Source organism: Oryctolagus cuniculus, chromosome 11, assembly GCF_051225735.1.
Source record: "Oryctolagus cuniculus isolate XC-2025 breed Fujian yellow rabbit chromosome 11, ASM5122573v1, whole genome shotgun sequence".
In the NCBI taxonomy this organism is placed as follows: Eukaryota; Metazoa; Chordata; class Mammalia; order Lagomorpha; family Leporidae; genus Oryctolagus; species Oryctolagus cuniculus.
Window position 1 is genome coordinate 67,720,311 of NC_142877.1, and position 20,051 is coordinate 67,740,361.

The 20,051-nt window shown below is 38.6% G+C and overlaps 2 protein-coding genes across 7 annotated transcripts in view; both read left to right on the forward strand.

The window, feature by feature from the left end:
• The window catches only part of MSRB3 (methionine sulfoxide reductase B3), a 216,905-nt gene extending 213,075 nt beyond the window's left edge, over positions 1-3,830 (forward strand). For all 6 annotated transcript variants that reach the window (XR_007919714.3, XR_016216840.1, XR_016216841.1 and 3 more), the window contains one exon: positions 652-3,830. Coding sequence is in view for 3 of the 6 variants with exons in the window: in XM_008256743.5 (XP_008254965.3) it covers positions 652-819 (168 nt within the window). In the remaining 3 variants the exon portion in view is untranslated. The remainder of the gene's footprint in view (positions 1-651) is intronic.
• Positions 3,831-4,432: 602 nt separating this feature from the next.
• LOC149123510 (uncharacterized) lies at positions 4,433-18,496 on the forward strand. The gene is made up of 4 exons (XM_089308622.1): positions 4,433-4,566; positions 6,893-7,050; positions 9,405-9,444; positions 16,976-18,496. The coding sequence occupies exons 2-4, from the start codon at positions 6,893-6,895 to the stop codon at positions 17,180-17,182; spliced, it is 405 nt and encodes a 134-aa protein (XP_089164748.1). The 5' UTR covers positions 4,433-4,566; the 3' UTR covers positions 17,183-18,496.
• The last annotated feature ends 1,555 nt before the right edge of the window (positions 18,497-20,051 follow it).

Below are 20,051 nucleotides of genomic sequence, written 5' to 3' on the forward strand. Positions count from 1 at the left end.
TTGCACAATGAAGCCAGCTGGGCACTCAACCTATCGGAAACCAGGAAGCAACGATTCTGTGGGCGAGAGACCGCTCCGTTTGCTACCCTTGCAGCCTTGGTGACCATGACATAAATCTGCAGAGCCTTGCTATTGCTTTACTGGGTTCCAAGAACATCCAATGCTTGCCTGATGTTAAGTTTTACTGCCCATGAAAGCAAACATCACCTCCGTCATGGCCAGTTAAAGTCTCTTTTATAGTGGCCTTCTGCATATCTGAAACCCACCCATCCAAAGCCAGAAGTCATGCCAGGGGGCAGGGATTTTATTCTGCCACGTTGCTTACAAGGGGAGATCAAGGGTCAACCCAATTCATAAAATTACTGCAGTCATTTTTCAGCTGGTTGAGAGACTTCACAGATCAAAAAATACAGTGGCTCCTAAATGATTTCTGATATGCACAATTCCAGTGTTTTTTTTTTATTCTCAGCATGTGGTGCAAAGCCTGCCAAAAACCATCTTTGCAGCTATTGACAGGCGGATCAGAAATCACCCAGGATGGTTCTCATCAGGGCTCCACGGGCCGCTCATCCATTTGAAAGGTTTGGAGTGAGCGCCTCTGAAAGCCTGCCGTGTACACGCTTCCCCTTACACTCTGCTCTTCTCTTTCAGTGCGGTGCTCACCTCGGGCACATATTCGATGACGGACCTCGTCCAACCGGCAAAAGATACTGCATAAATTCGGCTTCCTTGTCGTTCGCGCCTGCAGGTAGCAGCAGCACCACCGAGGGAGGCAGTGGGCTCAGCAGCCCAGCACAGGCGGACAAAGCGGAGCTGTAGCGTTCTGGAGAGGGATGGAAACAACGTGTACTTCATGCACCGCTTACTAAAAAAATCAAATGGTTTCTCTTCATAGATATATTTTTTCCAAAAACTCTAAGGGCGGTTTTGTGTTGTTGATATTTTTTCTTCTCTTGCTTGAATAGAAGCCTTGCCCATCTATGTATTTTGACTAGATTGGGAACTATTTATAGCTTTAGCCAACAGAGATAGCTTTGTGAAACCTCTTCACAAGCCATGTAGGCAGCCTTTCACATTATTTTCTTTGAGCACGTGGCTTCGTCTGAGGTTTGTTTCCCTTGATTCAGAGGCAGAGGGTCCGTTGGTCCTGAGAACAGCGATCTCTCCTATGTAAGGTAGAGACAAGGACTCGGGTGGGGCAGGGAGAGCTGCTCCACACATGGCCTTGAGGCATTGCACAGATCTACCCAAGATAAGGATGGAGTGATGCCTTATGAGACTCCTCAGCTTTGTGGAAAGTTTGAGCTAAGGTCGTTTTTTCTCACTAAAAGGGTGTGAAGGTCTAAAGTTTTTCCTTATGTTAAATTGTTGCCAGATCTGAGGGGGCGCACTGAGTGTTGTGGCAGAGAAGTAAACATTACCTCACGGTGAGGCTTTTATTTTATTTTATTTTCCATTGAAAACATTGGAATGTAAGACAACTGTAAAATGTTGAGCCCCATTTTGTCCAAAGTTCACAAAGAAGAACACCTGCCCATTGCCTTTTATAAGTCCTTCTCTCCACACCTAATATCAGCTGCAGCTGGAAGGGCATTTGGGTAAATTCCACTGTGTAAAATAAAATATTGGGGACAACACACTTCATCAAGGCAGCAGAAATGAGAGAGCACAGAGGAAACCAAAGATGAAGCCTCGAGTACTAAAAACTCCAGTGCTGGGTAGAAAAGCTGACAGTGTACAATAACTCACAGAACCCATAGCAAGGGACAGTGGGCACAGAGCTCCTGGTGGCCTCTACAGAGAGGCTGGGAATTAAAATAGAAATAGACAGGAGCCCAAGTTCCATACTTGATACTCATCAGTTGTGTGACAAAGGACAAGCCATTTAACCTCTCTGTGCCTACCTTTCTTTGTATATAGACTAAGACTCATAATATTTGTAAAATGTATTGACACTCTCAGGGCAAAATTACTATATTGCTATACAATTACAATCAATGTTGTAAGATTAAACTGATCTGGTTCTAATTGCCTCAAAGGCCAAAGCCCAGGCATTTGAAATGGAAAGAAGCAGAGGGGAGGTTGACTTAGCTGATTGGTATGGAAACAGTTGGGCCAAGAGCCAGAAAATTTTCTTTGTAGCAGTATGGCTGGTTTTACTTTGAGAAGCTCTGTTGGTTTGCTTTGTAGCATTCAGTTTGCTGAGATGGATGTCATTGTGTACATGAGGTTTTCACAGGTAAAAGCAATGGTGAGATAAGTCAGTATGGCTGGGGCCATGTGTGAAGGTGTGGTATATGACTGATGGATACTGCATTTTTAACTTTGAATGCTAACCCCTGAAATCTAGCTTTTAAAAAGTGATTATTTTTGTAAACCTTTGACAGCTTATGAAGAGTGACATCTTTCCTTGTAAGCATCAAGACAGACATAAGAAAGAGGGACAGTTGGCAATTTTAAAAGGAGCAATGACCAAATGACCAATTAAAATCCAGTGTTAGAGTGGTCGAGTCCATGTCCTTCCACTGCTGTGCAAACACCCAAGAGAGGCCCTGACGTTCTGATGACCATTCATTGTCCTAGATGCTACACCTTTGCAATGCCTGAGGAGTCCAGCTGTTATCTGCAAGCTCAGAGGCTCCCTGGGCCCTGAGATGTCTCACCCCAGGCCCTGGGATCATTCTGGAATTTACAGGTTTCCCTTCCCTTGAGAAGTAAGGTATGGAGTTTAAGACCAAACAGGCCATCACGCCTTTCCAACCTCATGAAGGGAGTCCTCGTATTTTCCAGGGACACAAGGATCCCATGTGGAAGGGCACTGTCACAGCCTATGGCCCATCTATCAGAGGCACACACAGCACTTCTCAGCCACTCCTGCCACATTTTGGGGCCTTCCCTGGGGTCCACTGGATCCACACCACAGGTTTGGGGTAGACAAAGAAGATTAATGAAGGGCTTCTTCTCTCTCCACAGAGATTCTAAATTGTCATGGTTCTTTCATTTTTATTAGGACTTAACATTTCCTTAAAATAAACCATCCTCACAAACAAAAACTCCTTTGCTAATCTTCACTCTTTGTTTTGAGGAAAGCCAATTTCTCTTCTATCATGGTTTTCAGCATCAGCCTTAAGAAAGTGAAGCATCCATTGGAAAAAAAAAAGTGGGGTGTATGCATGTGGTTTGATTCCAGATTGCTTTTGGGTTTAAGTGGTATCAAATTTCAGTATATTTCTGTCTTATGTTAAAGAAATATATTACAAAATGTCAGTGAGCAATAATGTCAGCTGTCGAGCACTAGATTTATTTTTGCAGGATATGGAGTGCAATGAACTGAGTCAATATGGCAAGGTGTATGTGATCTGTGGGAGTTACGCCATTTAACATAGGAAATGCTCAGGACTCTCTCTGCACTCCAGCTCCTACTGTACTGTTAGAAGATGCAGAATTCTGCTAGCTCAGAGAGTGTGACCACACAGCCATGCAGAACAACTATGAAGCAAGCAGCTGGGTCTATTGTAATGGAGAACATTTCTTTGAGGTTTAAACCTTTTACTTCTTAGATGCATTTGAATTCTTAATACAAATGCCCTAGCAATTTGAGAATCTCTTCATGTTAATTGTGTTTAAAATGTCTTTAAATATAAAAAGCAATGAAAGAGATAACTATTTGTTTTGAAGGTCAAATATTATTTTTGACTTAAATAGCTTTATAATAATTTTTCTCTAGATAGTTCAAAACTTTTGAAAAATGATATGAAACTTTCATTAAGATCTCTTTTTCCTATGTTTGTTGTATACAGGAAATATAAAATAAAATTTCTTTATAAAAATGTCTTCTCTGATTGATTCCTAAAGACTCATCTTATTTTTGGCACAGGTACATGGATTGTCTACTGGTGTGTTCAGTAGAATGCTGGACCCCCTGCCCCAGCTTACATGTTGGTGGTTTGTGTAGAGAGCCTTTTGTCTGATGTATTCTTTGGAAGTTTGGGCTCTTTGACTGTAGGGTTAAGTTCAACTCTCCATCCCCCAGATCCCAAGAAAGACCTCTAGGGATTGGAAAGATTGGAAGAAAGGGAAACATTTGTAGAATCACTCAATCTTCACCTCACCTCAGCAAAATCTTCAACAGCTTGTGCATGTTTTTGTGCTTAAAGTATATACACTAGGGAGTTCCTTCGTGATAACTCTATGAATAAAAATGCAGAAATGGTGCAGTGCTGGTGCCTAACCTTTTATTACGATTTCCCAGGAAACTGACACAATTTTTGAGGATTGGTCTCTAGGGAATTAGGTTGTAAAGTGCCTCCCTGCTCAAGGTAAGTTTTCAACTTTGAACATCATCTCTACAAATGAGTTTCACTATAGTATTATTTGTTGTTGAAATGTTCAATTTTTTTATGTTTTGTTTATTTTGAGGAACAGAAATGGAGTGATGAGGACTTTTGTTTTTCAACCAGTTCTTTATGTTCCTGGATCCTAAAATTTGCAGACCAGTATTTCCATGTGGTGGACCCTTCTCCTTGTCCTCACCCTGAAGCATCACTGTCACCTGGGAACTTGCTGGTAAGGTGAGTTTTCAGGCCTTATCGCAGACTTATTTAATCAGAAATTCTGTGGGTAGGGCCTTAGCAAGCCCTCCATGTGTGATCCTGATCTTGTTCACATTTGAGAACAACTGCCTTGGACTTTTAGTAAGAAAACTTCTATATGAATTAATTTCAAGAGCATTTGTTTCTGACCCCCAAACATCTTGTTTGTCCTCACTGGTCCCCCACTTCCCCTCCCTATCCCATGGAAATGGGTCAATTTTCCCAAAGCTTCATGCCTTTCAACTGTTCATGTCCTTAACCACCCATTGATCTCCTTGCAGAGGACTAGCCTGTCCTCATCAATTTGCACCACTTTACTTCCTATTATACTTCTGTGTTGAACTTGGTCTGCTCAACAATGCTTACCAAGGATTCTCCAGCACTGAAGTGCATTCCATAGCAGGGTTCAGTTCAGTAATTCCAAGAATTAGAGGACAAGTCTCAGTGCATAAATCTGCATATGCCCTTTCCTGTCTCTTCTATTTCCTTGACTAGGTATCTTTCTTCATCCTTAACATCTCGTCCTCATCATCATGTTTCTTTCTTTCTACAAAAGTGCCAAGTACCCATGTCTTGATTCTTTCTATCAGAAAACTACCAGATCTTAGCATTTCAAATGACTTCTAGGAGAAGCTGACATACAGAGAATGGTTTCACTAGAAACTGCCTTTGAGTTAAGCTCACAAAACACTGTATTGGCTTCTCACAAGTTATCATTATGCTCCACACAGCTGAGTGAACTTTCTTCATTTTCTTGTAGGACCTAAAAAAAAGTATTCTGGCAAGAGCTCTTCCCATCCACTTGCTCCCAGAGGCTAGTCTTGACCTGGGCTAAACTTAAGAGGGACAGACCTGAAGATTAGATTCTAAACCAGGCAGCACCAATTACTTGCCCTACCCCTGAATACAACTGAAAGGCTATCCTGAAAGTTAACAGATTTTTATTGAACCATCGTAGAATAAGGCTACAGAGACCAGAAAATGGGGAGCCAAATCAGATTCTCAGCCCACACATGATTTTGCCAGTTTTTAAGTTGACTACAGAACCATGCTAACTTGTCAGTTATAAGTGCCAGTGGTCCTCATTCTCATTTCAAGATTTTCATCTTCCCTCTCTGTGGTATTTACCCAAATGACACCCAGGCTGGGCAGGATCCTGACAGATTTTTCAGGATCAAGCACAGGGGCAAGTCAGTGCATAATGATCAAGTCCTTGGTTCTATGCTGTCCTTAGCAGTACAGGTTCTTAGCAGAATAAAGGCGTAGAAATAACTAGAAAGCAAAGAGAATGAGAATATGTAGATTATCCCAGGAAACAGTCATTAAGAGTTATGGTACAGTTGCCTCAAGCTGTATTCCTAAAGCCTTCAACCTCACCATAGGATTTCTTCTCACCTTTCTGATAGAGTATATTAAATAACCTCTATAAGTCAGACACATGATCCACCACCTCTAAGATGAGTTATGTAGTCTTATCCCCATTTCACATGACTGATGATGCTGAAACTGAAGAGTTAAGACAAGTTACATAGCTGATCCATGGCCAAGCTCAAGTTGAAATCCAAGTTTGGGTGACCTTAGAGGCTGTGATTTCTACTTCACATTGACTGGGTAGTATTTAGCTGCTGGTGGGCTTTACCCTGGGGTGCAGGGGAGGGGAGTGTTTATATCATTTCTATTTATTTCAGGTCAATTACGATTTGTCCTTTCAAAATACCCTCCACAGTATAACTGCTTTATTTTAGAGAAGGCTAATTAAGCTTTGAACACCTGGGAACTTGGTAGAACTACAAGGTCTCTTTTTAGTCTTTGGTGACAGTTACCTTTTTTCCCCTCCTAAGCACTAACTTTAGTACTTCTAATAATTCTAAATACTACAGGAAAAAAGTAAGCCTTATTCTGGATTTATGTGGAAAAAAGGGAAGAATGGTAGTGAAACAAAGATGCATTTGCCCCAAATCCTCAGTTAGTCTCTGGCATAGCCATACAGCTAATCTTTCCTCATCTGGAAAGCCTGAGAGCCCAGGATGGGGTAGGCTCTGTCCCTGTCCAATGTCCCTAAGCCAGGCTCTGCAATGGGAGAGTGAAGGAGGGGGACAGATTCCGAGGGCTCTAGCCACACCCAGAGCATGCCTGCAGGGCATATGATGGGCCTGTTCCAGGAACAGAGGGAATAAAGAGGTTTGTTTCTGTTTGATTACAGTTCATGACAGATTGATAACTCCAAAGGCATTCAGACTCAGGATTCTGGCCCCCTTCTCTTTAACACTACGGCTTGTAAGGCACCTGGTGTTTGTTAGATGGCTGCCTTGCGTCATCCTGATGAGTGCTGGGGAACATCTCTGAGCATTCGAGCCGGTGGAGAGAAGACTGTGGGGGCACAAAATGGCCTCATCCGGTTTACATCTTCATTACTGTGCTTCTCACATACCTGCATACATCTGGAAAAAATCTCCAGGTAAACCTCTTGGGCTCTTTCTCTGAAGAGTAACTGTAATTATTAGGGCTATACCCAAATTCAGCTTAGAGTAGGTATGTGGCTGAACTTCAGCCAAAACCCTGTGCCTGTCTAAAAGAGATTTTTCTTTTTTTACATCAAATTACATAGGAGGGGCCTTTTCCACACATGGCCAGCGGGGTTCCTGGTTCTCTGTACTCAAGACTTCTATTTATGCCTTTAGGGAAAAGGCAAAGACACTGCAGGGAGGAGATGGAGATCTCCCCAAATCTCCACCACTTCCTGTTCTCAGTACCAAGGCCTAGCATTATAATATGGATTGCAGATAACATCAAACATTTGCAAACACCATGTCTTTCCCTCCCTACATACTAACATAAACCTCATCTTATAGCATTAAACAAAACCTTGCCAATTAAACCAATTGTCGTCTCTCCTGTTTTCTGATAATCTGTGTCCCTTACAAGGGATTCATCCATCTAATGCACATTAACTGAGCACATACTAAGGTGCCTGGTACTAAGCTAGGTAAAGAAAATCCCAGACTAAGACTCTCTGCATGCAGTTAGCTGGCAAAACAAGTGTGTGGTTAATTGCTCTCTATTCTGGCATGTTGCTTAGGGTTGTACAGAGGTGTGAAGTAAATGTAACATGAACTCATTCTGGAGAAGAATTAATTGTCCCCCTAGGAAAGGGATGTAGCAGGGAGGGTAGAAGCCTAAAGAGAAAACAGAAGTTGAGTTGTGAGAAAGTGTGTAGCCTTTTACATTGAAGAGAACGAAATAAGGTGGTCCCAATAAATAGGAACTTGTGTGATCTGTAATTTTTGAAAATAGTGTTATTTTGATAAGTATGCTTTTCTAAGACCATCTCTAAGATGGTCACTTGCCTCCCCTCTCATTTTTTAAAAAAATTATTTATTTATTTATTTGAGATGTAGAGTTACAGACAGTCAGGGGGAGAGACAGAGAAAGGTCTTCTATCCACTGGTTCACTCCCCAAATGGTTGCAAAGGCTGCAGCTGGGCCGATCCAAAGCCAGGAGCCAGGGGCTTCTTCCAGGTCTCCCACTCAGGTGCAGGGGCCCAAGGACTTGGGCCATCTTGTACTGCTTTCCCAGACCCTAGCAGAGAGCTGGATCAGAAGAGGAGCAGCCGGGACTCAAACAGGTGCCCATATGGGATGCCTGCACTGTAGGTGGAGGATTAACTACTGTGCCACAGTGCTGGCCCCTCTCATTTTTAAAATCTTCATCCTCAGTAGAAATTTCTGTGGTCTGCCATTTGTATTCGTGAGTTCTGCATTCACAGATTAAAGCAACTAAAAATAGTGTCTACACAGTATTATTCTTGTTATTATTCCTTAAACAGTACAGAATAACAACAGTCTACAAACAGTTTAATTATGTTAGGTGTTACAAGTAACCTAGAGGGATTGGAAGGACGTGGAAGGATATGCATAGGTTATATCGAAATACTGCACTGTATTATATTAGCAACCTCCAGTTTTGGTATCTGCAGGGTTCTTGGACCCAATCTCCCATGGAACTGACAGATGGATATATATATATATATATATATATAGAGAGAGAGAGAGAGAGAGAGAGAGAAGAAGAAGAAGAAGAAGAAGGAGAGAGAAACTAAAAGGAGGAAGGAGAGCTTAGAGAAAGAGGCTTCAAGAATCCTGTCTGTCTTTGCTGTGTCCCACAGATCGAAGAGAAAGCAGCCTCTGCAGGTCTCTATCTATTTCCACCTCTGCTTGGGCAGGCCTGGGTGAGCTTATCTGGACTACCACAACAGTTGCCAAACTGGCTTCCTGTCTGCAGGCACTGTCCCTTCCTTTCCAGACTTCACGGTGAAGTCAGTGATCCTTTGAAAGTGTAAATGTGGTCATCTGGACGCAACCAATTTAGGATGTGGTACAAACACACTGTGACAGAGCCTACAAGAGCCCTTCACAGTCTGGATACAACTTGCCCTTTCCAGCCTCATCTGTCACCACCTCTCACCGGGTGTGAGGTGAAATCTCACTGTGGTTTTAATTTGCATTTCCCTAATGAATAGTGATACTGAGTACTTTTTTATATATCTGTTGGCCATTTGTATGTCTTCTTTAGAGAACTATCTATTCAAATCACTTGTTCATTTTTATAATAAGGTTATTTGTTTTTCTTTCCATAAGAGTTGTTTGCATTTCTTTTGGACATTAATGCTTTATCAAATGTATGGTTTACCAATATTTTCTCCTAATCCATATGTTACCTATCACTGTTAATTGTTTCCTTTGCTATGCAGAAGATTTTTATTTGATGTAATCCTCCTTACCTATTTTTTGCTTTTATTGCTTGTGCTTTAGGGATCATGTTCAAAAAAATCATTGTCCAGACCAAGTTCCTGTAAGTTTTCCCCTATGTTTTCTTCTAGTAGTTTAAAGTTTCAGGTCTTACGTTTAAGTCTTTAATCCATTTTGAATTGATTTTTGCAAATGAAGTGAGAGAAGGATCCAATTTCATTCTCTTGCATATGGATATCCAGTTTCCCAGCAACATTTACTGACGAGATTTTGATTTTCCCGATGTGTATACTTGGCACCTGTGCTGAAAATTAATTGACTGTACAGGCATGGGTTCATTTGGGGGTTCTATATCCTGTTCCATTGGTAGATGAGTCTTTTTGTGTCAGTACCATCTGTTTTAGTAACAACTATCACTTTGTGTTGTAGTTTGAAATTAGGTTGTGTCATGCCTTCAGGTTTCTTCTTTTTGCTCACAGTTGCTTTTTGTGACTCTGTGTGTTTGTGTCTGGTTCCATACAAATTTTAGTATTTTTTTCTATTTCTGTGAAAAATGGCAACTTTGGAATTTTTATAAGGATTACATTGAATCTGTAGATCAGTTTGGATAGTGTGAACATTTTAATATTTTTATAGATTCATGTCCTTGGTTAAGTTTATTCCTGAGTGTTTTACCTATTTTTAAAGACCTATTTTGTTTATTTGAAAGTTAGAGTTTCAGAGAGAGAGGAAAAAAGAGAGAGAGAGAAAGAGACAGAGAAAGAGAGAGAGACAGAGAGACCATCCATCCACTGGCTCACTCCCCAAATGACTGCAATTGTCCTTGCTGGTCCAGGCCAAAGGTAGGAGCTAGGAACTTCATCCAGGTTTCCCATGTGGGTGCAGGAGCCCAAGCACTTAGGCCATCTTCCACTGATTCCCCAGTTACATTTTCATGGAGTGGGATTGGAAGTGGAGCAGCTGGGACTGGAACCAGTGCCTATCCCACTGCCCATATGGAATGCTGACTTGCAGATGCTGACTTGTTATACCACAATGCCAGCCCAAATATTTTATATTTTAAGCACTTAAAATGGGATTGTTCTGTTGATTCATTTTCAGATGCTTGTTTTTAGTGTAAAGAGACACCACTGTTTTTTGTGTGTTGACTTTTTATTCTGTCACTTTACTATATTTTTTTATTAATTCTATAGATTTTTCGTGAAATAGTTAGAATTTTTTTTATATATAAGATCATATTGTCATCAAACAGTAACAATGCTACTTCTTTCTTTTATCTGGATGCCTCCCATTTCTTTCTCCTGTTTACTAGCTCTGGCAAGGACTTCCAATACTATGTTGAATAGAAGTGCAACTGGACAACCTGGTCTTGTTTCAGAACTTAGAGGAAAGGATTTCAACTTATTACCATTGGTTACGAGGATAGCTGTGAATTTCTCATAAATGGCATTTGTTGTGTTGAGGAACATTTCTTCTATAACTAAGTTGTTGAATGTTTTTATTATGAAAAGATGTTGAGTTTAGTCATATGCTTTTTTGCATCTAATAAGATAATCATGGCATTTCTGTGCTTCTTTTTGTTAATGTAACATATCACATTTTTTGATTTGTGAATGTTCCATTCTTCCATCCTAGGGATATATTCCATTTGATCATGGCAAACTATCATTTTATTTCTTGAGGATCTTTCTGTTTTCATCAAAATATTAGTCTGTAGTTTTCTTGTAATGCCAATTTCTGGCTTTGTTATCAACATAATTCTGTCTCATAAAAGTAATTCAGAAATGTTCCTTCCTCTTCAGTTTTTTGTGAGGGTTTGTGAGGGTTTTTTTTTTTTTTTTTAAGATTTACTTATTTATTTGAAAGGCAGAGTTACATAGAGATCTTCTATCCACTGGTTCACTCACCTGAATGGTCTAAATGGCCACTGCTGGGCCAGGTCCAGTGCCTATATAGGATACTGGAATCACAGACAGTGGCTGAACCCGCTGTGCCACAACACCAGCCCTAGTAGTAATTCTTCTTTAAGTGTTTGGTAGAATTCACCTGTGGAGCCATCAAATTTTAAGTTCTTTTTCATGGAAAACTTTTTATTATTGATTTGATCTCTTTATTCATTACTGACATATTTATATTTTCTATTTCTTTAAGATTCAATCTTGGTCGGTTTTGTGTGTCCAGCAATTTATCCATTTTTCTAGGTTATCCAAGTTTATGGCATATAATTGTCTAATTATTCTTTGTATATCTATTGTATCCATTTTTTAACATCTCCTCTCTTATTGCTAATTTTATTTCAGTCTTCTCTCTCCTTTAATAGTCTAGCTATAGGTTTGTGTATTTTGTTTATCTTTCAAAAAACCTGCTCTCCTTTGCATTGATCTTTTGTATTATTTTTCTGGTATCTATTTCATTTACTTCTGCTCTGATCTTTATTATTTGTTTCCTTCTACCACAATTAGGCTTAACTTGTTCCTTTTTTCTGTTTCTTGGAGGCATAACATTAGATTGTCTGCTTGAGATCTTTCTTGATGTAGATGTTTACTGCTATAGACTTTCCTCTTAGAACAGGTACTATGGTATCCCATAAATTTTTGCAAAATTCTTCCTATTGTGAGTTTCTACCTTTTCTATCAAAAAAAAGTTAATTAATAGGATTTTAATCTCATTAAATTTTCTAGGAACTTTTCTTGTGATTTAATATGAATATATGATCTACCCAGGAGAATTGTTCTAAATATATACTACAAGAATATGTATTCTGTTGTTGGATGGAGTGTTCTGAATATCTCTGTTAGATCTGCTTGATCTAAAGTGCTGTTCATGTCTAACGTTTCCTTAATTTTCTGTTTGAATTATTCTTCTGTTATTCAGTGTGGAATAGTGAAGTCCCCTGTATTAGTATATTGCAATATGTCTCTTCTTTCAGATCCTTGAATATTTTCTGTATAAATGTAGGTGCTCCAATGTTGTGTACATATGTATTTACTATTGCTACTACTTGCTCTTGGTCATTTGACCTCTCTATCATTATGTGATGTTCTTCTTGGTTGCTTTTCACAGTTTTTGACTCAACATCTATTTTGTATGATATAAGTTTACTACTCCTGTGCTCTCTCAGTTTCCATTTGTCTGGAATTCTTTTTCTATCTCTTTATTTGTTCAGTCTTTGCATCCTTAAAAGTAAGGTAAGTTTCTTATAAGCAACATGGTGTTGAGTCTTGTTTTTATCCATTCAGTTACTATGTGTCTTTTGATTAAAGAATTTAATATAGTTACATGCAAGGTAAATATTAATAGTAAAGGACTTATTACTGTTGACATTTTGTTGTTTTCTAGTTGTTTGTAGATTCCTTGTTTCTTTCTATGTTGGTGTTTTACTGAGGATTTGATAGTTATTCTGTAGTACTATGAGTATGCTTTGAATCTTTTCTATTTTGTTCAGCACATCTACTATAGATGTTTACTTTGTGGTTACCATGAGGCTTACATAGACCATGTCATTATAGTTTATTTGAAGCTGATAACTGTGATTGCATGCAATAATTCTGTCCTTTAATCCTCATATTAGGGATAAAATTTCTTTACGCACAACAATTACAGTCCTAGAGTATTCTCATTGTGGCTCTCTTACCACTAATACCTTTGATTTTTATCATTCATTCATTTTATATTATTAATTACTGGCCTATTATTTTAGCTTAAAGAACTCTTCTTAGCAATTACTGTAAGGCAGGCCTAGTATTGATAAACTCCCTTAGCATTGATTTGGAAAGTTTCCATTTATCCCTATTTTGTAAAGACTGCTCTGCTGGGTAAAGTATTCTTAATCAGTGGTTTCTTTCTTTAATACTTTAAATACACTAATACCAGTATCTCTTCATACTCAGAATTTCTGCTGAGCAGTTAACTGTCATAGCAAAACCCCTCTGCATGAGATGTTTCTTGGTTGCTGCTCTCAGAATTTTTTCTTAGTCTATGAATTTTGATAGTTTGTTTTTTTTATTTATATTTTCTTTTTTTTTAACTTTTATTTAATGAATATATATTTCCAAAGTACAGCATATGGATTACAATGGCTTACCCCCCATAACGTCCCTCCCACCTGCAACCCTCCCCTTTCCCAATCCCTCTCCTCTTCCATTCACATCAAGATTCATTTTCGATTCTCTTTATATACAGAAGATCAGTTTAGCATACATTAAGTAAAGATTTCAACAGTTTGCTCCCACACAGAAACATAAAGTGCAAAATACTGTTTGAGTACTAGTTATAGCATTAAATCTCAATGTACAGCACACTAAGAACAAAGATCCTACATGAGGAGTAAGTGCACAGTGACTCCTGTTGTTGACTTAACAAATTGACACTCTTGTTTATGGCATCAGTAATCACCCTAGGCTCTTGTCATGAGCTGCCAAGGCCCCTGAGTTCACCGACTCTGATCATATTTAGACAAGGCCATGGTCAAAGTGGAAGTTTTCTCCTCCCTTCAGAGAAAGGTACCTCCTTCTTTGATGACCTGTTCTTTCCACTGGGATCTCACTTGCGGAGATATTTCATTTAGGTTTTTTTTTTTTCCCCCAGAGTGTCTTGGCTTTCCATGCCTGAAATACTCTCATGGGCTTTTCAGTGGGATCTGCATGCCTTAAGGGCTGATTCTGAGGCCAGAGTGCTGTTTAGGACATCTGCCATTCTATGAGTCTGCTGTGTATCTCACTTCCCATGTTGGATCGTTCTCTCCCTTTTTTATTCTATCAGCTAGTATTTGCAGACACTATTCTTGTTTATGTGATCCATTTGGTTTTTAGTCCTATCATTATGATCAATTGTGAACAGAAATTGATCACTGGGACTAGTGAGATGGCATTGGTACATGCCACTTTGATGGGATTGAATTGGAATCCCCTGGTATGTTTCTAACTCTACCGTTTGAGGTAAGTCAGCTTGAGCATGTCCCGAATTGCACATCTCTTCCCTCTCTTATTCCCACTCTTATATTTAACAGCGATCACTTATGAAATTCTTTCATAATGGCTTGAATGGGCTGAGACAGGGACCAAGATATCTCCCCAATGGGAGACATCGCCCAGGGCTGAGGGAAGAGAGACAGCAGGGAGCTTGCAGCCCTCATGCCTCTGTTCTGCTGCTTCCCATCAGGTTGGGCCAAGAGTAGAGCCGTCCATGCCCCGTGGCTCATTGTGGGGCCTCCAGAGGAAGCATGGGTGGAGACAGCGATCAGTTTTCAGTTAAGTTTCAGCACTTAAGAAGAATTGTGTATTGATTACAGTATTCAACCAAAAGTATTAAGTAGAACAAACAAAAAAAATACTAAGAGGGATAACATATTAAGTTGCTCATCAACAGTCAGGGTGAGGGCTGATCAAGTCACCGTTTCTCATAGTGTTCATTTCACTTTAACAGGTTTCCTTTTTGGTGCTCAGTTAGTTGTCACCTATCAGGGAGAACAAGTGGTATTTGTCCCTTTGTGATTGGCTTATTTCACTCAGTATAATGTTTTCCAAATTCCTAACAGGGATCACTTTTCAGTTAAAATTTAAACACCTAAGAATAATTGTGTGTTAATACTTTATCCATTTTAGTATTTTTTTTGTTCTAGTACCATTGGTTGAACTCTGATAGTTTGATTATTATCTATCTTAATTAAACCCTCTTTGAGTTGAATTTGATAGGAGACCTCTGTCCTTTTGTCTTTGAATGTTGGTATATTTCCCAAATTTAGAGAAGTTATTATTTTTTAAAAATGACAAATGGAGAGGGAGGTACAGAGCAAGAGATTGGCATCTCCCATCTGTGTGTTCATTCCCCAGATGCCTGTAACAGCTGTGACTAGGCCAGACTGAAGCCAGGAGCCAGGAACTCAATCTGGGTCTCCCACATAAGTGACAGGAGCTCATGCATTTGGGCTGTTATCTGCTACCTTCCAGATGCATTAACAGAAAGCTGGATTGGAAATGCAGAGTCACTAGCACTCAAATCAGGCATTTCAATATGGGATGTGGGCATCCCAAGCAATGGCTTAACCCACTGTGCCATAATAGTCACCTCCTTGGGGAAGTTTTAAACCAATTTTTCTTTAAATATGGTTTCTGAACCTTTTTCTATTTTCCTTCTTGAATTCTTATAATGTGTAAGGTCTCTTGATGGTATCCCATAATTCTTATAGATTTTTCTATATTAGTTTTGCTCCTGTAGATAATTTCAGTGTTCTGTTTTTTAGCTTATTGATTCTTCAGCTTGACTGAGCCTCCTTGTGGAAGTTTCGGTTGCATTTTCATTTCAATCACTGTATTTTTCACCTCTAGGATTTATTTTAAAATTATTGTTTCTATTTCTTTGTCAGACTTCTTTTGATCATGAATTGTTTCCAAATGTCCATTAGTCTTTTATACACATATTCTTGTAGTTGGCTGGAATTCTTTTTTACTTTACTGGGTTTTTTTTTTTTTTCACTTCTGCATGAAAAATTTCTGTCAGTCAGACCCCTGGAAATGTAGTCCTTCCTTTGTTCTTTTCATAGCCCAGAGCAGCCCAAGTTAGTATAGCTATACCCTAATCAGCCATCTTGGATCTCCTAAGTTTGAATTTTACATTTTACATCACTTTATTTTATTTTTAAACCAGTAGTTATATCACATATATGAGTAACCATAAACAATATATTTGTTGTACAGCTTTTTTTAATTTTGTGCTTTACAATAATGATCTCATGCTTTATCTTATCAGTGATGACTTATTTTTCACTCAGTGTCTTCTGATTCATTAATCTTGTTTTAAATTATATTTCATTCATGTCACTATTTTGTACTATTCCTTTGTGTAGGATACCACAATTTTTAAATCAGTTTTTCTGGCAATGGACATTTGGTTTGTTTCCAGGTTTTCCTTGTGACTGCAGTGTTGTATGAAATTTTCTTTTCTGCATCTCCTGGTATATGTGTGTGTGTGCGTGTGTGTGTGTGTTTTATTGTTATTGTAACAAACTACTAACACAAATTTAGTGACTTAAAACAACAGCATATTTTCATCTTACAGTTCTGTAGTTTAGTAGTTAGATATAAGATTCACTGAGCTATGGCCAGTGCCGCGGCTCACTAGACTAATCCTCCGCCTTGTGGTGCCGGCACACCGGCTTCTAGTCCCAGTCGGGGCGCCGGATTCTGTCCCGGTTGCCCCTCTTCCAGGCCAGCTCTCTGCTGTGGCCAGGGAGTGCAGTGGAGGATGGCCCAAGTGCTTGGGCCCTGCACCCCATGGGAGACCAGGATAAGTACATGGCTCCTGCCATCGGATCAGCGCAGTGCGCCGGCCGCAGCGCGCCAGCCGCGGCAGCCATTAGAGGGTGAACCAACAGCAAAGGAAGACCTTTCTCTCTCTCTCTCACTGTCCACTCTGGCTGTCAAAATAAATAAATAAATAAATAAATAAATAAATAAATAAATAAAAGATTCACTGGGCTAAATTGAAGATGTCAGGAAGGCTATGTTCCTATCTGTTCATACTAAGGATGACTCAATTTTCTTGCCTTTTGCAGTTCCTAGAGGGCTTTCTTCAGTCTTTGGAGATAACTCATTCATTTCAGATACAACAACTCAGTGTCATCTCTTTCACCACAGCTAACAAGAAAGGTTCCCAGCTTTGAAGAACGCATGCAATTACATGGGGGCTCATCGAGGAAATCAAGAATTAGGACACAGAAATCTTTGGAAAGAGATTGTGAATTCTATCCACCACAATGTGCAAGAGTTTCACCAGGATATATATCCTTAGGAATGAAATTGCTGAGCCACAGTGTGTGTTTGTGTACATTTTCAATTTTATAGGAAAATGACTGAAAGTTTTCCCAAAATTATTGTAACCAGTTTATACAATATATAGGAGTTTCTATATCCTTGTCAATACTTTGTGTACTAGGCATCTTTCTTTTATGCATTTTAGATATTAAACCTTCTCTTATATGTATGGCAATGCCATAATTCTCCCAGTTTGTTCTTTATTGTTTACTTTCCTTACTCATATCTCTGATGAACCGTAATTGTTAATATTAATATAGTCAGTTGTGTTAATTGCTTCTTCTGTGGTTTTCACTTGTTTTTATTATTTACATTTTCATAGAGTGAACAGAAATATTTCTTGTTCCTAAGAATGCTATTGTTGAAGATTTTGGATGGATTATCTTTAGCAAATTAAGAGCTTCCTTTTTATTCTTCATTTGGTAACTTTTTTTTAAAATCATGAATTGTTGAATTTTATTTAATGCTTTTTCTGCACCTATTAAAATTATGGTAAAATTTCTAGCTTTTCATGTTATTTTGGTGATTTATATTTATAGATTTTTTTAATATTGAAGCAATCTTTTATTTCTTAGGTAAATTGAATTTGCTATAATTGGCTTTCAATATTTTGGCAGGAATTTTGGCACCTGGGTTCACAAATCAGATTATTCTGTAACTTTCCTTTTCATATATTCTTAGCTGGTTTTGGCATTACAAAATACTGGCCTTATATAATTGGTTATGGAATTTTGTCTTCTTTTAAGTTTTCCAGGAGAATTTGCATTAGAATGTAATAATTTGTTCCTTGGTAGTATTGTAAGTCATACCTGAAAAAAACTTAGATCTAATGTTTTCTTTGTGGCGTTATTTCTAACTGCTAATTTTATTTCTTTAGTGGTTGTAAAACTGTTCAGGCTTTCTGCTTATTGATTTTACTTTTATTAGGCTTAGTTTTTGAGAATTTCTTCATTGTGGCTATGTTTTAAAATTTATTGATATAAAATTATTTATAGGGGCCGGCGCTGTGGCGCAGCAGGTTAATACCCTCGCCTGCAGCGCTGGCATCCCATATGGGCGCTGGTTCGAGACCCAGCTGCTCCACTTCCTAGCCAGCTCTCTGCTGTGGCCTGAGAAAGCAGTAGAAGATGACCCAGGTCCTTGGGTCCCTGCACCTGCATGGGAGACCTGGAAGAAGCTCCTGGCTCCTGGCTCCTGGCTTTGGATCGGTGTAACTCTGGCCGTTGTGGCCAACTGGGAAGTGAACCATCGTATGGAGGACCTCTCTCTCTCTCTCTCTCTCTCTCTGCCTCTCCTCTCTCTGTGTAACTCTGACTTTCAAATAAATAAATATTTTTAAAAAAACATTGTTTATAGCATTCACTTACTTCTTAAAAGGACTGCCACAATTATATTTAAGTAGACCTTTTTTTTTCCTGAGACCTTTTTTTTTCCTGCTACATTTTACTTGTGCTTTTTTTCTTAGCTAAAAATCATCACAAATTTATTTATTTTATTTTAAAATAACCAAGTTTTGGATTCAGCAAACTTCTGTATTGCACCTTTTATATTTACTACATTTTTTCTCTTTTGTATTACGTCCTGCCTTCTACTTTGAGTGTGCTCTTTTTTAACTTCTTAAACAACTTTTCTTTCTTCTTTTCTACTATAATATTTAATCTTACACATTTCCCTCAAAATAGTGTGTTGTTGTATCCTACATATACTTACAGTTTTCTGTGTAGTAAGTTAATTATTATCCATTCTTAGTTTTAGAAAAAATCTCCATTGTGACTAACTCTGATATAAGCATGATTTAGGAGATGATTTCTAATTTATAGTTTTATTTCTGATTTTTATTTTAATTTCAATTGTAGTCAGAAAACAAAGCCTATCTATGATTGGGATGTGGTTTGTCACCCAAGGTTCATGGGTTGGGATCTTGATCCTCAGTTTGGCAGAGTTGAGAGGTAGAACTTTTAGGAGGCGAATCATGGAGGGGTGTTTCTTACATCATTGGAGGAGTGCCCTTGAAAGGGATTGTGGGACTTTAGTCTCTATCTGGCTTCGTGTTTGATGATGTGATCTCTTACACATACACACACACACATGCTCCTGTCATTGTGTGACACAGCTGAAAGGGTTCTCACCACAACTGAACAGATGCTGGCATCATGCCATTGAGCTTCTAGAGCTTTGAGCTAAAGAAACCTCTTTTTGTAAATGACAGTATCCTGCCTTAGGCATTTTGTCATAGTAAAGACAAAATGAACTAAGACACTGTTTGCTAGTTTTCTTTAAGATTTGCCAACATGTGATTTATAGATAGCCTAGAATGTTTCCCATTTTTATAAATATTCCCTGTGGGCTTAAGAAAAACATGTATATTATAATTACCAATAATGTTCTATGACAGATATTAATTGTATAATTCAATTATTCTATATATTCACCAATTTTATTTTCTGTTAGACCTAAATAATCAATGCAGATGTTAGAAATTTCCCAGTATGACTGGATTTGTCAATATCTTTCTGTAATTCTATTTTTGTGTGTATTTGAGGCTAATTTGTGGTGACACAAGTTTAGAGTAATTATGTCTGGTGAACTAAACTTTATATGTAGTAATCTTCATTGTTAATGATTTTATTTAATATCTATTTAATTGCTTTAAAAAATATAGCAGTTCCAGCTTTCATTGTCCTAATCTGTTGGTTAACTTACTTATTTAGTTTAAATTGTCAATGATTATGTATATATATGTATATATTTCACTTTTTTTTTTTTTTTTTTTGACAGGCAGAGTGAGAGAGAGACAGAGAGAAAGGTCTTCCTTCTGTTGGTTCACCCCACAATGGCCGCCACGGCCGGCGTGCTGCGCCAATCCTAAACCAGGAGCCAGGTGCTTCTCCTGGTCTCC